General features: G+C 38.8%; 1 protein-coding gene across 1 annotated transcript; it reads left to right on the plus strand.

Annotated features, from left to right (window-relative positions):
• The first annotated feature begins 4,926 nt into the window (after window positions 1-4,926).
• LOC143280013 (F-box only protein 25-like) lies at window positions 4,927-19,546 on the plus strand. The gene is made up of 8 exons (XM_076584456.1): window positions 4,927-5,129; window positions 7,561-7,660; window positions 8,120-8,212; window positions 8,760-8,853; window positions 10,662-10,831; window positions 12,153-12,430; window positions 13,921-13,993; window positions 14,521-19,546. The coding sequence occupies exons 1-8, from the start codon at window positions 5,002-5,004 to the stop codon at window positions 14,605-14,607; spliced, it is 1,023 nt and encodes a 340-aa protein (XP_076440571.1). The 5' UTR covers window positions 4,927-5,001; the 3' UTR covers window positions 14,608-19,546.
• The last annotated feature ends 622 nt before the right edge of the window (window positions 19,547-20,168 follow it).

Below are 20,168 nucleotides of genomic sequence, written 5' to 3' on the forward strand. Positions count from 1 at the left end.
TGTTCTGATGAGAGATAAAGCATGTTCTGAAATTCTATAAAGTGTTATTTTTCTTTGTAATAGTTTATGGTTAATAACATCAAGCGCTTTCGCAAAATCAGCGAACAATTCTGTGAATTTGTTGTCATTTATGTTCATAAGCCACTCATCTACTAGATTAGTCAGTGCGGTATGGCATGAGTGATTTATTCGAAACCCAGATTGGTTATGATGGAGTAAATCATATTTTAAAATATGAGACATGAGATGCTAAAAATGTGTTTTTCCAAAGGTTTTGAAAGAACTGAAACTATTGAAATAGGCCTGTAATTAGAAGGATTAGTTTTATCTCCAGATTTATACAGTGGAATTATTATCGCTTGTTTTAGATGATTAGGAATGTAATTTTTATCAATACAAAGATTGTACAAATAAGTTAGAGAATCGACAGAGAGAGAGAGAGAGAGAGAGAGAGAGAGAGCACGTGTGTTTGTATGCATACGTATGCGTGTGTCGGTGCGTCCGCCGAATGAAATGAAGTCTTTGTATGTGTTTGTTGGCTCCGTCTGAGTGTGTGTGTGTGTGTGTGTGCGCGCGCGCGCGTGTATGTACGTGTGCGCGTGGGTATGTGTGTGTGTGTGTGTGTGTGTGTGTGTGTGAGAGAGAGAGAGAGAGCGAGAGAGAGAGAGAGCGAGAGAGTTAAGTTGTGGTAATCATAAATCACAAATTTAAATAAGCAGGCTTCTTAACATTCCACGAGAAAGGTGCAGTTGCCGTAATAGTGATATGGGTGTAACATGGAGATTACGGTGACTTTTTTAAATTTAGTTTTTATCTTTATCTATTTATTTCCTTTTTTTTCATTTTTATTATCATTTTTTTTTCATTGTTTAATTTATTTATTTATTTATTTATTTTTTTTAGAATATGTTTTCTTTATTTTTTATACTTTCAAAAAAATTTTCTTCTTCTTTTTTCTTCTTCTGTTTTTTTTCCTTCTTGTTTTTGTTTTGTTTTTTGTTTGTTTTGTTTTTTGTTTTTTGTTAGGTGACCTAGACGGTTGTTTTCTTTTCATAACGAGATCGGGGCGTCAACCAGAACCGAGAGACACTTGACGACAAAGACATGTTCGTGAAGTGGATGATACTCGATCGACTGTGTGTGGTCCCATACAGTCTGCAGTCTTCATACTGACGCGTCCTCCCAACTTGCAGTCAGTGTATCCACGACGCTGACCACGTGTTTGATTCTGGATTCTTGTGTGTGTGTGTGTGTGTGTGTGTGTGTGTGTGTGTGTGTGTGTGTGTGCGCGCGTGGTGCATGCGTGCGTGCATGCGTGTGTGTGTGTGTGTGTGTGTGTGTGTGTGTGTGTGTGTGTGTGTGCAAGCGTAATTCTGGTTGAACGACCCTCCTTGTAATATTTTTGATAAGCTCCTCTCTTTCATTCCACTGAGCACAACTTAATTTCCATGTGAATTAATAAAGTGTTTTTGATTTGATTTGATTTGATTGAGTCGCCAGTTCTCTCTCTCTCTCTCTCTCTCTCTCTCTCTCTCTCTCTCTCTGTGGTTTTGATTCTGCATTTGTACGATTTTCAGCAGCATTGTGTGCTTTGTTGTTGTTGTTGTTTTGGGTTTGTTTGTTTTTCAATTAACATTTTTTTTCTTGGATTGTTTGTCCTGTTTTGGAGTCTAAATTCCTCCATCCCTTTAATTCCCTCTTTTAACATTGCATGGTTCGTTAGGTCAGTTCCCAAGGCCTGAGCAGATCGTTGCATGGAAGGTCAGCTGTATGCTTCCCCCTTCCCCACTCCCCCCCCCTCCCAATCTTTTTTTAATTAAAATTATTATTGTTATTATTATTATCATCATCATCATCATCATCATCATCATTATTATCATTATCATTACTAATATTATCATTATTATTATTATCATCATCATCATCATTATTATTATCATCATTATTATCATTATCATCATCATTAATTTTCTTGTAATACCGAAGATGTGGTGTGATTCGTGGATTCAGTCATCAGCTTGCATGATCTGACGTCTCCTTGAGGCTTGAACTGACTCTAGTTTCAGTCTCTGTTTTAATGTGTCAAAGCGTGAGGACTGATTACGGCTACAGACACATCTGCTGTGTGTGTGTGTGTGTGTGTGTGTGTGTGTGTGTGTGTGTGTGTGTGTGTGTGTACAAAAATAGATAAATATTTAAATAAATAAATAAACAAATAAATAAATAAATAAAGGAGCAGACGCATATACAGAACGCGCTGATCCGGCCTCGAGAACCTGACTATTCATGCGGTGTTAAAGGAGAGAGAGAGAGAGAGAGTGGATGGTGGTGTTGACACTTATCAGTGCTTCATTAATCAATAAACACGCACCTAAAGTGACCGTAATGATTTTTGGTGCAGTGTGCTTTGACGTGTATGGAAACTCGATCCGAGAAAAAATACAACGAATGCTAACAGTCGGAATTTGTCACGGGTACAAGCTTTAACAAAATTTTTTTTTCGTCTTGTGGTGGACCACTGTTGATGACATTATGATGGCGTATTCCACGATGGCGTCTTACATCATCATTTCCATAGACATCGTTATCAACTCTTGTCGACTGTGCCAAGGTGTTAATAATAACATTGTTAGCAAATATTCCAGCTCACATGGTCATACTGCCCGGGACATGCAGGAGTTAAGGGAAATGAGCGAGCTGACAGACTTGCTGGTAACGCAACACCAACGAGCGGCCTACATCTAGGAAAATCGGAAATCCTCAGAAAAGTCAAAGAATATCAAAAAGAACAGGTACAAGGCCATCACACTATCGATCGCCTCAAAGAAATAAAAGCAGAGAGAGGAAGCGGCCGTAAGTCTAACATGAAAGGTAGAGCACGATGCTTTGCAAATCAAACAAATATAGGCATCATTTCCAAACCAACATTGCGCAAATTTCTTCAAAATGGAACAGAGTCTCTGTGGGCTTTTCCAAATACAATAGACTGAGCAACACACTAGACGCCACGTTCTTGGCATCAGAGATCTTTTCCCATCCCTCTTGCGGCCAATCAGTGGCAGCCTCTGTGCGTGTGTGTATGTGTGTGTTTGTGTGTATGTGTGGGTCTGTGTTTTTGAATGCGTTTGTGCATGCGTGAAAGTGTAAGTGTACACAAGTGTCAGGAGAGTTCTGTGCGTGCGTGCGTGCGTGCGTGCGTGTGTGTGTGTGTGTGTGTGTGTGTGTGTGTGTGTGTGTGTGTTGTGTGTGTGTGTGTGAGGGGGAGGTGGGGGTGCAGGGAGGAGGTGAGGTAGAGGATGAGGTATGTGAGTGTATGCATGCCTACAATGTGGGAGCAACAGGATATTGGAACGTATATATTATATATATATCTTTGTATATATGTGTGTGGGGTTGGGGGTGGGAGATATGGGCGTGTGTGTGTGTGTGTGCTTGTACAAGTAAGCGTTCATCTGTGTGTGTGAGTGTGTGCGTGTGTGTGTTTGGGTGTGTGTGTGTGTGTGTGTGTGTGTGTGCCGTGGAAGCTGCGATACATAGACTAGAAATGAGTGTGTGGAGGAGGGGGCAGAGGAGGTGCAGGGAAATTTGTGGTGTGTGTGTGTGTGTGTGTGTGTGTGTGTGTGTGTGTGTGTTGTTGGAGCTCATGTACGTTTATATGTATTTGACTGTGCTTTCATATCTGTGAAACTGCGTTTTTGGGGCATATCTGTTATGCATGTGTGGGTGTATGTGTGAATGTGTGTCTTCATGTTTTATATTTATTTGCTTATTTATCATCATTGTTGTCTTATTTATTTAATTATTTATTTATTATTATTATTATTTTATCATTATTTTCATTACTACTATCTTTTTTTATATCATAATTATTATTTATTTATTTATGTATGTACGCTTATCTATCTCTCTCTCTCTCTCTATATATATATATATTTTTTTTTTTCTCAAGGCCTGACTAAGTGCGTTGGGTTACGCTGCTGGTCAGGCATCTGCTTGGCAGATGTGGTGTAGCGTATATGGATTTGTCCGAATGCAGTGACGCCTCCTTGAGCTACTGAAACTGAAACTGAAATATTCCAGCAATATATAGATACAGTGTAGTAATTCCATGATTTGGTTTCAATTGTGCAAGGAAAAAAAAGTTCGAATTAAGTCTGATTTCTCAGTTAGTGCATTTCTCACCCCTTTCTCTTTTACCACTTTGTGAACCTCATTACCTCTACATACAGAGAAAGAGAGAGAGGAGGGAGGGAGGGAGAGGGGGGATGCTAGGGAGGAAGGTATAGCTATAGCGGATTGAGAAACATCGGTGCCGAGCCGTTGTTTCACGAAATCTGCGCAGAAGCCTCATGACCTACTAGTTAGTCAGACACAGAGCGATAAATCCATGGTAGTCTTTTGTGTGTTTGTTTTTGTTTTTGTCTGAACCTGTAAGTGTAGTTCATACCTCTTTCTCCCTTTCTGCTCAACCACATCACTCCTGCACACACGTTCGTGTTTGTGCAATATATATATATATATATATATATATATATATATATATACACACACACACATATATATACATATATATATATATGTGTTTGTGTGTGTGTGTGTGTGTGTGTGAGACAGAGATGGGTGCCGGGATTTCACGAAAGCTGCGCAGAAGACTCATGCTGAACTGCTCTCAGATCACCTTGACCTACAAGTCAGTCTGGTATGCAGCATCTCGTGTCTTCTTTTTGCGTCGTTCACACCAACAACTCATTGCACTGGTCTGGCACCTGGCTCGTTGCTCAGCTGACCGAGGTAAACACAGCCATGTGATGATGCTGACATCATTCTAAAATTAACCACCAATGAAAAGCTTCGTTTTGAATATAAGCCAATCGAATTTCTCTTTACCATTCTGCCCGATAACTTTTAATCTAATTTACATGAAAACATAAACAGTGCGCAGAAAACGATATTTCGACAACCAGCCCTTCGATCAGAATTCTCCAGAGATAAAGAAAAACCATGCCTTTTCTTGGACAGGACTGGCGTTCTCCTGGCGATCAGTGGGTGAGGACTTCAGAAGGATGGGAACGACTTCGACTATGGAGACTGAAAGTTTTCGAGAACCTAAACGAAAACGTGGTTGCGAGGTAAGCCACAAATATAGCACCCACTTACCCAGCTGTTCGCTTGGCAGATACGTCAGACGTCTTTGTTTGATTATCTTTATCATGTCGTCGTAATGTTCCATGCTGACATGTTGACTACTCTTATGAACTATGGATGATAGAAACTAATGAACGAAACACAAAATGTTTTGTGTATGCCTTAATTGTCTGTCTGTGTGACTTCACTGAAATATGAAAAATCCTTTTTCCCGGAAACTGGACACTAACTCCAGGAAATGAGGTCAGCGAAGAGAAGTGCAGCCACAAATTGATCCAAAGAGGTCGAGCCAGTATATGTGTTTTTTTCGCAGCCAGCTACCAGCCATGCAGAGATTTTCTCTCCGAAATAACGTAGAAAATATTGATTTTGTACATATTATTTATTAACAATACGAAAACTGCCTTCTTTGATTAGAAGATGGCACAACATAAAAGGGGAAGTAAAATTCTCGTGGGTCAGGTCGTTGAGGCAGGAAATCATTCAGTTAATACACTGGCTGAATTCAGAACAGATAGTCATATTAAAATGAATATTTTGTTGATCACAACATTTTGAGTTGTTCATGCATGCCTTGACCGACCGAATCTCTGCATGGCTGGATGTCGGCTGCGAAAAACATAGTTACTGCCGCGCCCTCTTTGTACCTATTTGTGGCTGCACAAGTTTCTCTGCGCTGACCTCATACCTTTTCTCTTTCAGTGTATGCAAGACACCGTCTATATTTAGCCCAGTAGTGATGACAGTGATCGCTTAACTGCAGAATCAGAATGAGTGTCTCGGAGTGGAAACCACATCACATAGATATACCCAACAACATTCCCCTGTGAACCTGCCAATACACAATATTCACCACAAGCATGGAAGTGGATGGCGAATCAAAATGTCACCATGAGAACAGAGCATGAAATGCCACATAATTTGGGGCAGTCGTTTTAGATATTTGACAATAAGTATAGTGATGAGGATGCTGCTGCTGCTTTGGAGGACCCTTAATATATCTTAGCTGGTGTCAGCCAAAACCTAGATGAACAGACACTGTCAGTGTTGGCAGGGAATTTGAACAACATTGATTCACCAAGATATACCTATCCCCTCTGAAGTTGATGACCATCAACTGTGGTCCTGATCTTCCCATTTGAACCCACTCAACTCTCACTAGGAGCCTGTTTTGGGCTGAAAAATCCCATTCTCTGAACCGGCATCCTCCCAACCATCAGCACTAATCACTTCAGCACAGCAGCTGCATGATGAGCACTGGGCTTTCAATCACAGGGTTCTGGGTTCAGTTCTGGCAATATCTGGTGGGTTCAAAGGGTTGAGATTTTTCTGATCTCCCAGGTGCGCATCAAAAGATATGAAAATTAACTAGTGCTGTTCATTTACTGATTAATGTTATTATGGTATTTTCATTCCCTTCTATTCTTTCTCTTTCTCAGGGATACTTTAACACATGCTCTCTCTCTCTCTCTCTCTCTCTCTCTCTCTCTCTCTCTCACGCACACACACACATTTTGATAACTTGTGTGCTTTTGATCTGAATGATTTCAATAGGGTTTATACACATGAACCAAGTTATGGCATCCAGTGTGTCTGCTCACAATGTTAACCTGAAATATTTTGGGAGAGAAAAATACCTCCACTCTTCTTGCCCAGAAGATTTAAACACAAACCTTGCTTACCCTTGAAGTGGAAGTCTGAGGCACTGACAATTTGCCTACAATTTCTGGCAGTCAGTTTGACTAAATTCATCACACCGGTGTGACAGGATGTACACATGAACTAATTGTAACTGTATGAGTGTTACCAGGAAAATCTTCCATCAGATCTGAACAAGATTTGACAAAATATGATGTCAGTTAAGTCTTGAAAGCATTAAAAAAAAATTGTTTCACATGCCAGATCACTTTTGAAAGCACAGTTTTATTATTTCTGGAACTGACTGGATTTAAGAATAATTATATATTTTTTTCTTATTAAAAAAACATAAAAAAAACTCAGTTCCAGTCCCTGAAATGTTCCTTTTTTTCCCCACTGATACACACACACACACACACATATATATATATATATATATATATATATACCACTGACACACACACACACACACACACATTTATATATATATATATATATATATATGTGTGTGTGTGTGTGTGTGTGTGTGTGTGTGTGTGTGTGTGTGTGTGTTCATTCTTTAGTTTAACGTCTTTTGACTATCAGTAATATTAGATGATGTGTGTGTGTGTCTGTGTGTGTGTGCGCGTGCACACGCGCGCCGTGCGTGTGTTTATATCAGTGGTATTTAAAATGGAGCATTTCAGTGCTATGTATTCTGAAGCCATTATCAAAACAGTGAGAGATACTCCATGGTAATGTACAAGTGAGTTCTGACCCTCTTGTTCTCTGTGACAGACTGATCCGCCTGGCTTTAACAATGGACGTGGGTCCTCATCGACAGACCACCAAACGCCGACAACCATACTTTTTCTTCAACAGAGGAACATCCAGAGAGGTAAAATTCATGTAACAAAATGATGGAATAATCATCCCCCAAAATGTCTCTGTTTCAGGTAATTTTTCACAACTGTCAAAAGCACATACAAGGGAAAAGTACATAGCATGTGGGTAGCCACCATGTATAGTAGACTAGATTGAACTAACACACAATATACCTCCCCCCTCCCCCCCCCCCCCCCCCCAGAGATTTATCGATTATGATTTCATTTTCATTTTTGCATATTCTAAATATACATGTACTTTGGAAATCTTGAGCATTTTTGTTGAACCCATATCTAACTGCTTAGGGTCTACAAAAATCATTATTACTGCCTTTGTGCCTTGATTAACTACATGTTTATTTTTGTTTCGTTGTTTATTTGTTTTTTTGGTCACAACACAGTATGATTTTTATATTCATAGCAAGAATTTTTTAGACTGGATGTTTTTTTGTTTTTTTGTTTTTTTCTGACAGCGCAAAGAGCTGACTTCTCTCAGTGAGGCTTTGCTTCGTCTGGACATGGCTGGTGCTGTGAAGGATATCCGCCGTTCAAACTTTGTGTGCAAGGTACAAATATTTACAGTCACTCTTGAGACAGTTTGATTTTCTCTTACTTTTGTTTTATGTAGTTTGTCCGTGTACTGAGTTCATTTAATCCAAAACGTAAAGTACAAAAAAGATGTGCAAATATATGCACATACATGTGCAACTGTGTACACATAAAATCTGGATATTACATTTCAACTAGACCCTCTCTCATACATGAAAGTAGTTAGTTGATTTTGTAGGTGTATTTGTAACACTGTACTGTGTGTGCGTCAAATGTATGAATGTATGGATGCATGTATGGATGCATGTATGTATGTATGTATGTATTGTACATACGAAATTGTATGCGCATACATATGTTTATTGTGCATAATTGTGAGTTGAGGATTGAGTGTGTTTTGTGTGCATGTCTGTGTGAATTGTAAAGTGCTTTGTGCAATGAGGACAGCGCCGATAAATGTTGAGTTATTATTATTATTATTATTGTTATTATTATTATTATTATTATATCTTTTATGTGCTTGAATCTGTCAGCTTTAGTTGATTGTGTGTAATTTTGTTGCAGTTGCTGCAGCTAATCTTTGAGAGTAAACTGCCCAACCTGAGTGGCACTGCTCAGAAACACATCTTTCAGATTCTGGAAGCAACTGTCAAAGAAGGTAATTAGTGGGATAACACTAGGTATTGTGTGCTTTGTTTGGATTTGTTGTATTATATTTGTATTTGGCTAACATTTAAACTGTGCAGTACAAATGAAATATTTTTTATGTGTAAACCAGACAAATATCTGTTTTGATTTGTGGATCTAGTACATTATTTTGCTTGAAGTCCTGCTAATTTATGAAATGTATTGCACACAAAATTTGACAAATGAATGGTGATTGGTTTAAATCTAAATACTGATTTAGTTTCCCATGATTCTTTAAATTCTGTGGTGTTGGCATTCATTCATAATCATGCCATAATTGAAACCTTTGTCTGAACGATCTTAATCTCAAGCTTTGATTAGACTAAAGATTTTAAATCTAGCAGGCAGCAGCCAAGACTTCATCAGTATATTGATATCAAGAATGATTATGATAATATCAGCTAAACTTCATTGGATGCATAGGCCATACCATCCAAATGGATGACTCCAGAATCCCCAGTTAACTCCTCTATGGCTCATTCTGCCTTTATAAAAGAAAGTAAGGAAGGCCCTAATAACACTTTAAAGACTGTGTAAAGGCCAACACTGCGCATGCTGGCGTCCTCCCAAAGCAGTTAGAGGTGCGCACACAGGACAGGGCTGGCTGGCGTGCTCTGACAAAATACATTAGTTTTGAGAAGAACTACCAAAGCAGCATTGCCAAAGCCCGTGAGAAGAGGAAGACAGCAGCAGCAATGCCTAAGGAGCCTGGACAATTTCCCTGCCCTCACTGCGGATGCCCATGCAGATGTAGACTGGGGTTCCATAACCATGTACGAGTCCTGGAAAAACCACCGAGGCAACCATGTGTTTGTTCTGTATTGTCCATGTGTTCTGTGTGGCTTGTTCAGGATTAAAGAGTCTATGCCAGTCTTGAATAAAAGCTAATTTGTGTTTGCACATTTCTTCTGTCTTTGCTGCTGTGTGCACATGTCAAATGATCAATATAAGGACAGGCCTGGTGCTTCCTTTTTTGAGGAAGTGTCTGGGTTCGTTCCAATGTACCTTTTGTTTACCTGTGTGCTAGCTGAATCGGTAGCGTGGGCATCACTGGCTTGAAATTGTGTGCCTTGTGTAATGGAGATTTATCCCTCTTTGCTGTTTGTTAATCATGTATGAGTCCACATCAGACGAGAATGATTCAGATGTGTCATCGTTGGATACAGTGGACTACCAAGAAAGCATGATATCAGCATCATTAGTTTGTACATATCATACACAGATTTGCTTCCATGATTGAAAAATTGCTTTATTTTGGCTCTGCACTCAGCTTCTGCAGTTCTCTTTGCTTTCCTGCCATAGTGAAATGGTTAAGCATCAGGGAGTGACAGTTAGGTGGACACCTGTTTTAAGCCCCATCAGAGATGGGATATTTTTGGTCCATGGCTGGTTCCTACCCAGAGTTGAGTGTGGCACGGGCAGACTGTGAGCATAGTCAAGAGTCATCCCCTTTGTGTAGATGCATGCATCTTTGGGTGTCTTGCTCAGATTTCCTGACCAACACTGCAGGTGTCTGTATCTGTCAGTCTGGTAGATAGATGCCAGGATATATCACGAGAACACGGCCTTGTTAAGTCAAGTCTCAAACCTAAATGGAGCCCCACAGCAGCATCTACACCCCTCCCCCGCCCTCGGCCCCCGCACCTCCCTCACCCCCATTGTCATCAAAATACAGAAAAAAAAATGTCTGAAGGTCTATGGGCACTCCCCCCCCCCCCCCCGCCCCCTCCAAATCGCTTTGTTTGGTGTCGTATACTGTACACATCTCTTTGTTTTCAGCTCTCCGCACAGAACTGAACATAGGACTGGCCAAGAAGCTGCTGGTGCAGGCCAACAGAGCGCTGGAGAAGGGTCAGATCTTTCACATTGGCAGCAACTGCTTGTGGGCCAGACATACCACCCTGGTCTGCAACCTGAACAACCAGGTGTCTGCCTATCAGATAAAACAGGTGAGAGAAGTAAGATGATTTGATTTGGGGGGTTGGTGGGATGCAGAGGGGAGGGCCGGGGGGAGGGGGCGCGGGGGGGATTAAATCAAATTATGGTGCTTAGAGCCTCGCCGACCACTATGGTCATCTTAAGGCTATCACCTTGTTAGCATCTACTTCCAAAGAGGCGGGTGGTGGTGGTGGTTGTTTACGTACTGATTGCTGTGCTTGAGATAATACATGAGAGAAGTAAAGTGATTTGATTGCTATACTTGAGATAAGCTCTGTTTTTGATGTCAAAGTACCATGTCAAAACTGGTTCAAACTAGGATACAAACTTCACCAATTCGCTCTCTTGGTGCAGCTAGCACAGTACTTTTCTTCATCTTCTTCATTCATGGGCTGTAACTCCCACGTTCACTTGTATGTACACGACTGGGCTTTTATTTGTGTGACCGTTTTTACCCCGCCATGTAGGCAGCCATACTCCATTTTCGAGTGTGTGCATGCTGGGTATGTTCTTGTTTCCATAACCTACCAAACGCTGACATGGATTACAGGATCTTCTTTAACATGCTTATTTGATCTAACACAGTACAAAGACAGGTTATTTGATTGGGGGAAAAGATTAGTTCTATATCATTATCAGTTGCTATTGCCAAGCTTGTGATAAACTCTGTTATCATGTTGTTGTTAAAGATCCTAGTTTTGATTGGGACAAACACTTCTCAAATATTTTGCCCATTTTTAGGAAGTTGATTAACAAAAAAATTTTTTTTAACTCATTTCAAGGACCGTATGGTTAGTTTTTTGTGTTTTTTAAATATTTTTTTTATCATTACTTAGTTATTTTCACCCATTACTTGGGAACTTAATTCAACTATTTCTAGGAGGGTATTTTGTCTAGGACAGGGTTATTTTAGACATTACTATGAACCCCGACCCCACACCCCACCAAAAAAATTAAGTATCCTGTTTTCTCGTTTCTTGTGAAGAGTGTTGTTTTTAGCAACTATTACTTAGAAAACTACAACAGAGTTTACCCATTTCTAATGAAGGGATTTTTCAGCAGAAGTTTTTCTCTTTTATTTTTTTTGTGTTATGGTGTGAAGTCAGTGATTTGGACAGACAGATGTGTGATGGGGGCATGAAAATGATTTGGGGAATAAATTATAACTATTTATTCATGGAATTGCAGTGAAAATGGATGCTAAAAAATATCTGTGAAATATAGTATGGAAACCATTTGCAGAGCGCGTGCTCTTGTATTAATCTAATCATGCATGTGTGCCTGTGTGTGTGTGTGTGTGTGTGTGTGTGTGTGTGTGTGTGTGTGTTACAGAGAAAAGAGGACAACGGACTGAAACTCTCAGATCTTCCAGACGACTGTTTACGCAGTATTTTATACCGCATCGCTGACCACAGCGACGTGGTCAATGCCGGTCAGACGACACGATCGCTGCAGTATATCAGTGACGATGTGCTGCTGTGGCAGAAGATGTGTTATTTCCACTTCACACAGCGTCAGCTGCTGACGTTTCTGCCCAGCAACATGGCCACTGGAGCAGATGAGAAAGAGAACCAGGTGGACTGGAAGTATCTCTACAGGCGATGCTACAAGTGAGGAAAAAAACCAAACAAAACGAGCAAAAGAAAGGAGCAGGATATATACATATATATATGTGTGTGTGTGTGTGTGTGTGTGTGTGTGTGTGTGTGAATGTTTGAATGGTTCGAATCCTGGCTCAGTCCCAGCTCCCCCTCCACTAGACCTTGAGTGGTGGTCTGGATGCAAGTCATTCGGTTGAGACAATAGACCGAGGTCCTGTGTGCAGCATGCACTTAGAGCACATAAAAGAACCCACGGCAACAAAAGGATTGTTCCTGGCAAAATTCTGTAGAAAAATCCACTTTGATAGGAAAGCCAGATAAAAAAAACCAAACAAACAAAAAAAAAGCAACTGCAGGCAGGAAAAAAAAAGGAAAAAAAAAGGGTGGTGCTCTCAGTGTAGCGATGCTCTCTCCCTAGGGAGAGCAGCTCAAATTTCACACAGAGAAATCTGTTGTGACAAAAAAGAGTAATATAATACAATACAATATAGATATAGATGTGTGTGTGTGTGTGTGTGTGTGAATATATATATATATATATATAGTTTGTATGATAGATATACTAAACAAAAATCCCTGTGTAAATACATCTGAATGGGCAGTTCTGCAAAATGGGTAAGGAACAACAGCCAGATGTAGATGAAGCAAAAATACTTAAAGATACCGGCAGTGATGTTTTTCTTGTTGTTTGGGAGAAGTAGTATTGCTCATCTTTTTATTCTCTCATCTAATCTTTGAAATTTTTAAAAGTTATGTTTTAGGCAGTTGGCTTTATTATTATTATTTTTTTTGTTATCATCTTCTCTGGATAGTAGGAAATAAGTAACTGTTTTTTTTTGGGTTTTTTTGTTGTTGTTGTTGTTGTTGTTGTTGTCTGTATGGGGGAGGTAAAACTTGGAATCACTGGATTCTGAGAAATTTGTAGAAGAGAATGTATCTGCAGAAACTATATATACTGACCATGTTTTACAATAAAACACACAAATTTAAGACAAAGTGCTGTAAAAATATGTACAAAGTCAACACAATCTCACATGACATTGGCTAAAATATACATTTTTAAGACTAAGTGACATAAGAATATGTAAATCAACACCGGCACCATCACAGTCTCAAATTACACAGGAACAAACCACAGCAAAACAAGGCACATTACATTCAAAGTAAAAAATAGATGCCAAGGAACCAGCATCACGAAAGAAAAAACAAAGCAAAGAAAAAACCCCACCAAAAATCACCACAAATTCATACAATCAACATAAAGAGCACATCTGGCAAAAAAGATCACAGCATAATAATGCCTCTCATGAGCTTGAAACAGATCCTCAGGAACAGATTCCAAACCCATAATTTTCACTCCTTGCCCATCTCAGCATCAGTGTATAAGCAGTTTGCGAACATGAGGAGAGAGAGAGAGAGAGAGAGAGAGAGAGAGAGAGAAGTATAAGAGGTATTGCATGATTTGTAGTGCACTTCACTTGCCTCATTTCTGCTTTCAGACGTTTTGGAAAGAAGGATACATTTGCAGACATGCTGGCCATGTGTTCCAATTGTTGCAGCATTTTTTGGCAGGTTGGTTTTACACACACACACACACACACACACACACACACACACCATTGTTGGGCAGTTTTGAATTCAATAAAACATTAAATGAAGACAATTACCCCTCTTCGAAAAGTGAATGCATGTGGATTCAGAAGTTCATGTTGAAAAAAATTGGCATGTTTACCTCATTTTGTGATACAGAACTATGAAAACGTTAGTATCCGAGTGCTTTGATTTGTTCTTGATTTTAAAAGAGAAGAATTGGTAGGAATAAAATTGTTATAAGAAATAATTGAGGTCATCATGTAAACACTGGGAAGAATGTCATTGAAATAAAAATTGACTGAAAAGCAGTAATTTACAACTGCAACATGAAGATAAAGAGCAGATGATTTGCTGGTTTTGATACCAGCAGTGTTGTGAGCCTTGTGAAATTCTTGCTTTAGAAAAAAAAAAAGTATTCAGATCTATTTGGTTAATTATATGTGTGTGTCGTCTTTTCACCATTCATGTGAACATGTTGTGTAACAGTCAACTGTTTGTGTTTGCAGTCTCTGGGCCATCCCTGCATCAGGGACAACGAAAAGAGGGAGAGAACTCTGACTCCAGAAGACTTCATCAAGTTATTCCCCTTGTAATTCTTCACAAGTGTGACAAGAAAGAGAAAGACAATGTGTGCAGATGGTTCCTGGAACAAAAAAAAACAAGAAAAAAACAAAAACAAAACAGATCAGAAAACGTGTGAAACAGACAGTCTCAGTTATTCCATTCCATAATTATTGGGGAATTGACTATTTCTGATTATTTCTGGAAACCTTCACCGTCACCTATTCCTTTGATATTTGCTGATGTCGTTCAGACACCACTTTTTTATGATGATGGTTCTGGAAAGTGAAGTAGTCTCATCCGTTTTTATAAGACAGTTTGATTTAACACACATTTTACTGAATCAGAATGGAAATAAACCCTTGCACAGTTACAATCTTGAACCGAAAAATAAATGGTTTCGGTGACAATGATACAAAAGTCTTGCTTAATTATTAAGTGGTATGAAATAATTTGCAAATATCTTTTTGGGTCATTGCTATGATCTCAGTTTCATAGAAATAAAGAAAATCTCAATTTGTCTTGCTCATGCGAAATAAAGCAAACAACACATTGACTGATAATGACAACACACAACCTCATCATGTCAGCTGCTGAATGATCTGTAACACATGCAGAAAGCTTTTCATCATTTTGTATATGTACATAGCATTGAGGTCACCAACACTGAGAAGTGATTTGTTTACAGTATTTTTGATGCTTTTGCTGGTGTATGTACACATGTTAAAACAAGTGTTCACTTGTTCTTTTCAATGTTGTGATCTTTTTTTTATATTCAGTTCCCATTGTACAGTTCTGTTGGGCTTTCATTCATTAACTGTGTGAAGGGAACATTTGAAAAGAAGAAGAAAAGAACAGATAAGAAAACGAAAGGATGCGATGTTTGGCATATTTTGGTCCGTTGTTTTCTTGTTGTAGAAAGGTTCATTTGAAGCATGTGATGAAGACAGTGGGTGATATGTGAACATTTCAAAGGGGATATACTGGTAAAATGCTGGAAGGCACAATCTGTGATGGAAATTGTCCTGTTTGTTGCCTTGGGTTGTTATCCTCTGAAAGCGGTCTTGTGTATGGTTCATTTTGTGTATACATCCCCATCTTTATGCATCAACAGTGTCACTGTGTTACATAATTTTTGTGTGGAATGACTAGTCATATTTGTGCTGTGTAGAACAAAACAACAGGCTGGTCAAGCCCTTTTTTTTCCTTTTTTTTTTTGTTTTTTGTAAAGAAACATGATTTCATGTGTTTTTATTGCTTCGATGGACATGAAGATGACCCAGTCATATTTGGTGTTTGTACAGAGTATATTGTGTTCAGAGGTTTGATGTTTCCTTGTAACAGACAGTGTTTGAATACCTGCAGCACATCTTCCCCAGCAATGTAGATTTATTGCTACAAAAATCCTGGACTGTTTGGTGAGCAACATAACTACTTCTTTTACTCTTCATTCTTGGGAGCAAGAAATGCAGCAGTAATGATCTGTTCATCTTTTGTCAGACAGCTAGTTATTGTGCAACAGTGTCATTTTGTTTATTGTGGGTGTTGACAAATTTTTGCAAGGATTTATCAAAAGTAACACACAGCAAACGTAACTTTGGGCTAGTGATAACTTCAGAAATTGTGAACCCAAGTGTACCAAAGCAATCACATATTCACAAATACACCAAGTGCACACACACACACACACACACACACACACACACATATACACATACACACAACACACATATACACGCACCCATGCATTCACACAAATGAATTATAAGACAAATCTAGTACTGATTGTTAGATAATTGTCTGCTTTTGTGATTGGGTCAGATCAAAATTAAGGACAAAGTTTACACACTGCAGAATGTCTTACTGGTGTGGTGTGATTCAGTGTCTGATTGAAGATCTGTGTATGCACTGACACCGATATGTGTTCATCTCCTCATTTTATCTGAAACTATCACAGTGAAGGTGAAAATGTTTTCATATGAAACAAAACAAAACAACGACAACCAATTTTGAGCTTCATTTGCCAAGTTGATAGTGATGTAGTCAGTTGAGCAGTGCTATTAAGGAAGTACGATAGAGCATTGACATTAACGACAACCAATTTTGAGCTTCATTTGCCAAGTTGATAGTGGTGTAGTCAGTTGAGCAGTGCTATTAAGGAAGTACGATAGAGCATTGACATTAACGACAACCAATTTTGAGCTTCATTTGCCAAGTTGATAGTGGTGTAGTCAGTTGAGCAGTGCTATTAAGGAAGTACGATAGAGCATTGACATTAACGCCAACCAATTTTGAGCTTCATTTGCCAAGTTGATAGTGGTGTAGTTAATGAGCAGTGTTACTAAAGGAGCATGATAGAGCACTGACATTGTACATGAAGTGTGGATGTGGATCAATGGATGTGGGTTGATGGATGTTCTGTGAGAGATGCTGGGCACTAGGGTCAGTTCAGTCTGGCCAAAAAGAACCCCAGCCCTTCCACACAGGGCGATACTTCAGGGATAAGGTGTTGGGCACATGCTTGCTGCAGTGATGGTTGTAGTAGTTGTGACATGAAAACAAACCACCTTAGCTACTTTGTTGTTTATTTTCCCTCCTCCTCCTTCTTCTTCTTCATTTTTTTTAAAACTTGCTTTCTTGTGGTTGTTTTGTCCTAGATTAAAAAAACAATTGTGTGTGTGTGTTTTTTTTTCACCCCCACTGTGTATTCTTCTAGTTTATATTCTGATCATGTTTACTGACACCCCATTTCTTTTGTCTCCATGGTCAGTCATGGCTGTGCAAGTTGTGGAAACTGACATATTTAATCACCAGCAGTTACCCAAGCAAGGAAACAAACCAAAATATGTAAATAATGGAACAAACGTGTATGCAGTGGTCATCGAGTCAACACTATGATTATAATCAATCTGTAGTCAATGAAAGGATGTGGGGGTCATGACTTGTATGGTATGGATTGGTTCATAGGGCTTAGAAAGTGTGGGAGATGATGTGCGATTATAATCAATCTGTAGTCAATGAAAGGATGTGGAGGTAATGACTTGTATGGCATGGATTGGTTCATAGGGCTTAGAAAGCGTGGGAGATGATGTGCTGTCACTTACGGTTGACAGCTGTCGATAATGCTGATCTAATTTTAAACTGTGGAGAAAATGAAGGTTTGCGATGAAGTGGAACATGAATACGCACATTCTAGAAAGCCTAAGGGTGTGACATAAGAGTGGAACATCAACCTGAAAAATGGACATGTAGGTATGTTTGCAGCAATAAAGACCCCGTAGATGTTCAGGCAAATTTACAGGGAGATATATTTAAAGAGTATATAACACAGAAGCAGCCACCTGACCTAATCAGTTTCAAGAAATTATCTCTCAGAGTGTTCATGTTTTCTTGATTTTTACTGGTATTCTGCAGGTGAAGGTATGGAACATGGACTCCTCACCAAAAGACTCACAGCTTTACCAGCAATGAAACAGTTTGAATGCCTCTTCTTAATTTGTTTGAAAGAAAGGTTGTGTCTTTGTGTGATTGTATGAGCTTATTTTTTCTATCAAGCATTTCAATGCAAAAAAAGAGAACTTTTCTAATCAAACGGTACATGCAAAAAGGCATGAGTAAATTTGATCAAGAAAGGTCAAATTGGACTCCGTGTACAGTGCTAATTTGTGTGATATTTATAATGGTTTTTTGTTCATTCAGTGGTATGAAATCCTGTATGTAAACTGACTGTATTAAATCTAATGAATGTTACCAAATATAACAGCTTTCAAGCCACAGGTTAATTTTTTGAGTTGTTCTATGTCAGCTGTCATCGGTGAAAAACCTTTGTAAAGAAATAAATGGTTTAAGTTACTTTACAGGTGACTTGGATATCATTGTCAGCAAATTTCTTCTTGTGATTGTCAGATGATGATAATATTTGTAACAGATGTTCTTGTTTTGTTTGTTTGTTTGGTGGGGGTCATTTTTTCTATTATTTCAAAAGGTATACAATTAAGTGACATTGTTTAGTGTCCTTTCTGATAAATATCCCCCCCACCCACCCCCACCCTCCGACTCTACCAGTCTCTCTCAGTCCAAAGGCAAACAACAAAGATTACTGCTCTTTTTTAAGATATTTGAATGTATGAAATCAGATCCCAACACACACACATACACACACACACACACACACACACAAGCATGCACACACACACACACACACACACACACACACACACACACTCTCATACACACACACACAAGCATGCACACAACACATGGACATGCTCACACACACTTGCATTCACCTATCCATGCACACAGACACACACAGACACACGCACAGAGACACACACATACACATCCATGTGTGTGTTTTAAATGCAATTTTTTTCCCTGCTTTTCCTTGTAAATGGCTTGGCATCAGTAAAAGCTGATTCAGCTGGTAAGCCTTTTCTCCCTATCTTGAAATGTAAATGAAACAGAATGTTATGTATCATAGTTGTAAAGTCTATTCTTGAAAACAGAATTTTCATGTCTTTTTTTGTTTGCTTTTTTTGTGTGTTTTATTTTGTTTCTTTGTTCTTCAAGTTAAAAAAAAAAGAAGTATTTTTGACATGAATTTTCCTTTTTATGATGATGTTATTTTGTTGTTGTTTAAAAATTTTTTTTTTATATATATACTTTTCTAATATCCAAAGGCATCACTTGATGAGCTTTTTTAAAATATTTTTTAAATTTTTTTAATTTTACAGACACTGAAGGATAGTAAGCTGTGTGATGAAATTTGTTCGTGTTTTTCTATTCAGCAATCTGGGGGTTGGTGAATGATGTCTGTCAATGTTATTGCAAGTGAGTGCAGGTAACCAGGATATTTTACATGGACAGTACATTGATGTTCAGTTGTTTCAGTGGATTTTGTGTTGTCTGTGTTTGTGGTTTTTGAAAGAAAATTATAATAATAAAAAAAAGCATTTCAAGATTAACAAATTGTTTGTTTCGTTACTTCTTCAAGTGTTTTGAAAGAGACACTGTTCAAAACGCCTTCTACACATATAGTAGCCCCCCCTTTTTTTTTTTTTTTGCTTTTATTTAATTTCATTGATTTGGGCCACAGCAGCAGACTGTGCAGTCTGAATCAGAGGTGGCATTCTACACTCGCAAACAAGCCGAAAAACAACGGTGGTGCTGCATTGTCGTTCATTTTCCCAGGGGAGAGCAACCTCAGCTGAGTTTCACACTTAGGCGACGGACGTGCTGGATTAAAACACTACCAAAAATTGCAAAAGATTTTTTTATTTATACATTTAAAAGAACATTGTTTTTGGAAAATATTCTGTAAGTCATAATCACTATAATCCTGAAAAAAAAATATTTCTATTTATTTCGTCGAGGGTGTTTCCACATTGATGCAAATGGTCTTCCACAAGCTAACATTGAATTTTTGCTTTCAAGCAGGGAAAACCAAGCCGTTGCACCACGTGGTTGCATTGCAGTTTATTCATATTTCCTACCATTTCTCCATTCCCTCCATTGCCCCTTCAACCCCTCTCCCCTTCCCTTTCTTCTCATCTCCCCCCCCCACCCCCTCGCCCCCCACACCCAGTGTGCA

Source organism: Babylonia areolata, chromosome 3 (genome assembly GCF_041734735.1).
Source record: "Babylonia areolata isolate BAREFJ2019XMU chromosome 3, ASM4173473v1, whole genome shotgun sequence".
NCBI lineage: Eukaryota > Metazoa > Mollusca > Gastropoda > Neogastropoda > Buccinidae > Babylonia > Babylonia areolata.

What these genes read in the sequence shown, in the direction of transcription:
- LOC143280013 (XM_076584456.1), top strand. Translation starts at nt 5,002, where the DNA reads ATGCCTTTTCTTGGACAGGACTGGCGTTCTCCTGGCGATCAGTGGGTG. An exon ending in AACGAAAACGTGGTTGCGAG is followed by an intron (nt 5,130 to 7,560) that starts GTAAGCCACAAA and finishes TCTCTGTGACAG; the next exon opens with ACTGATCCGCCTGGCTTTAA. An exon ending in ACAGAGGAACATCCAGAGAG is followed by an intron (nt 7,661 to 8,119) that starts GTAAAATTCATG and finishes TTTTTCTGACAG; the next exon opens with CGCAAAGAGCTGACTTCTCT.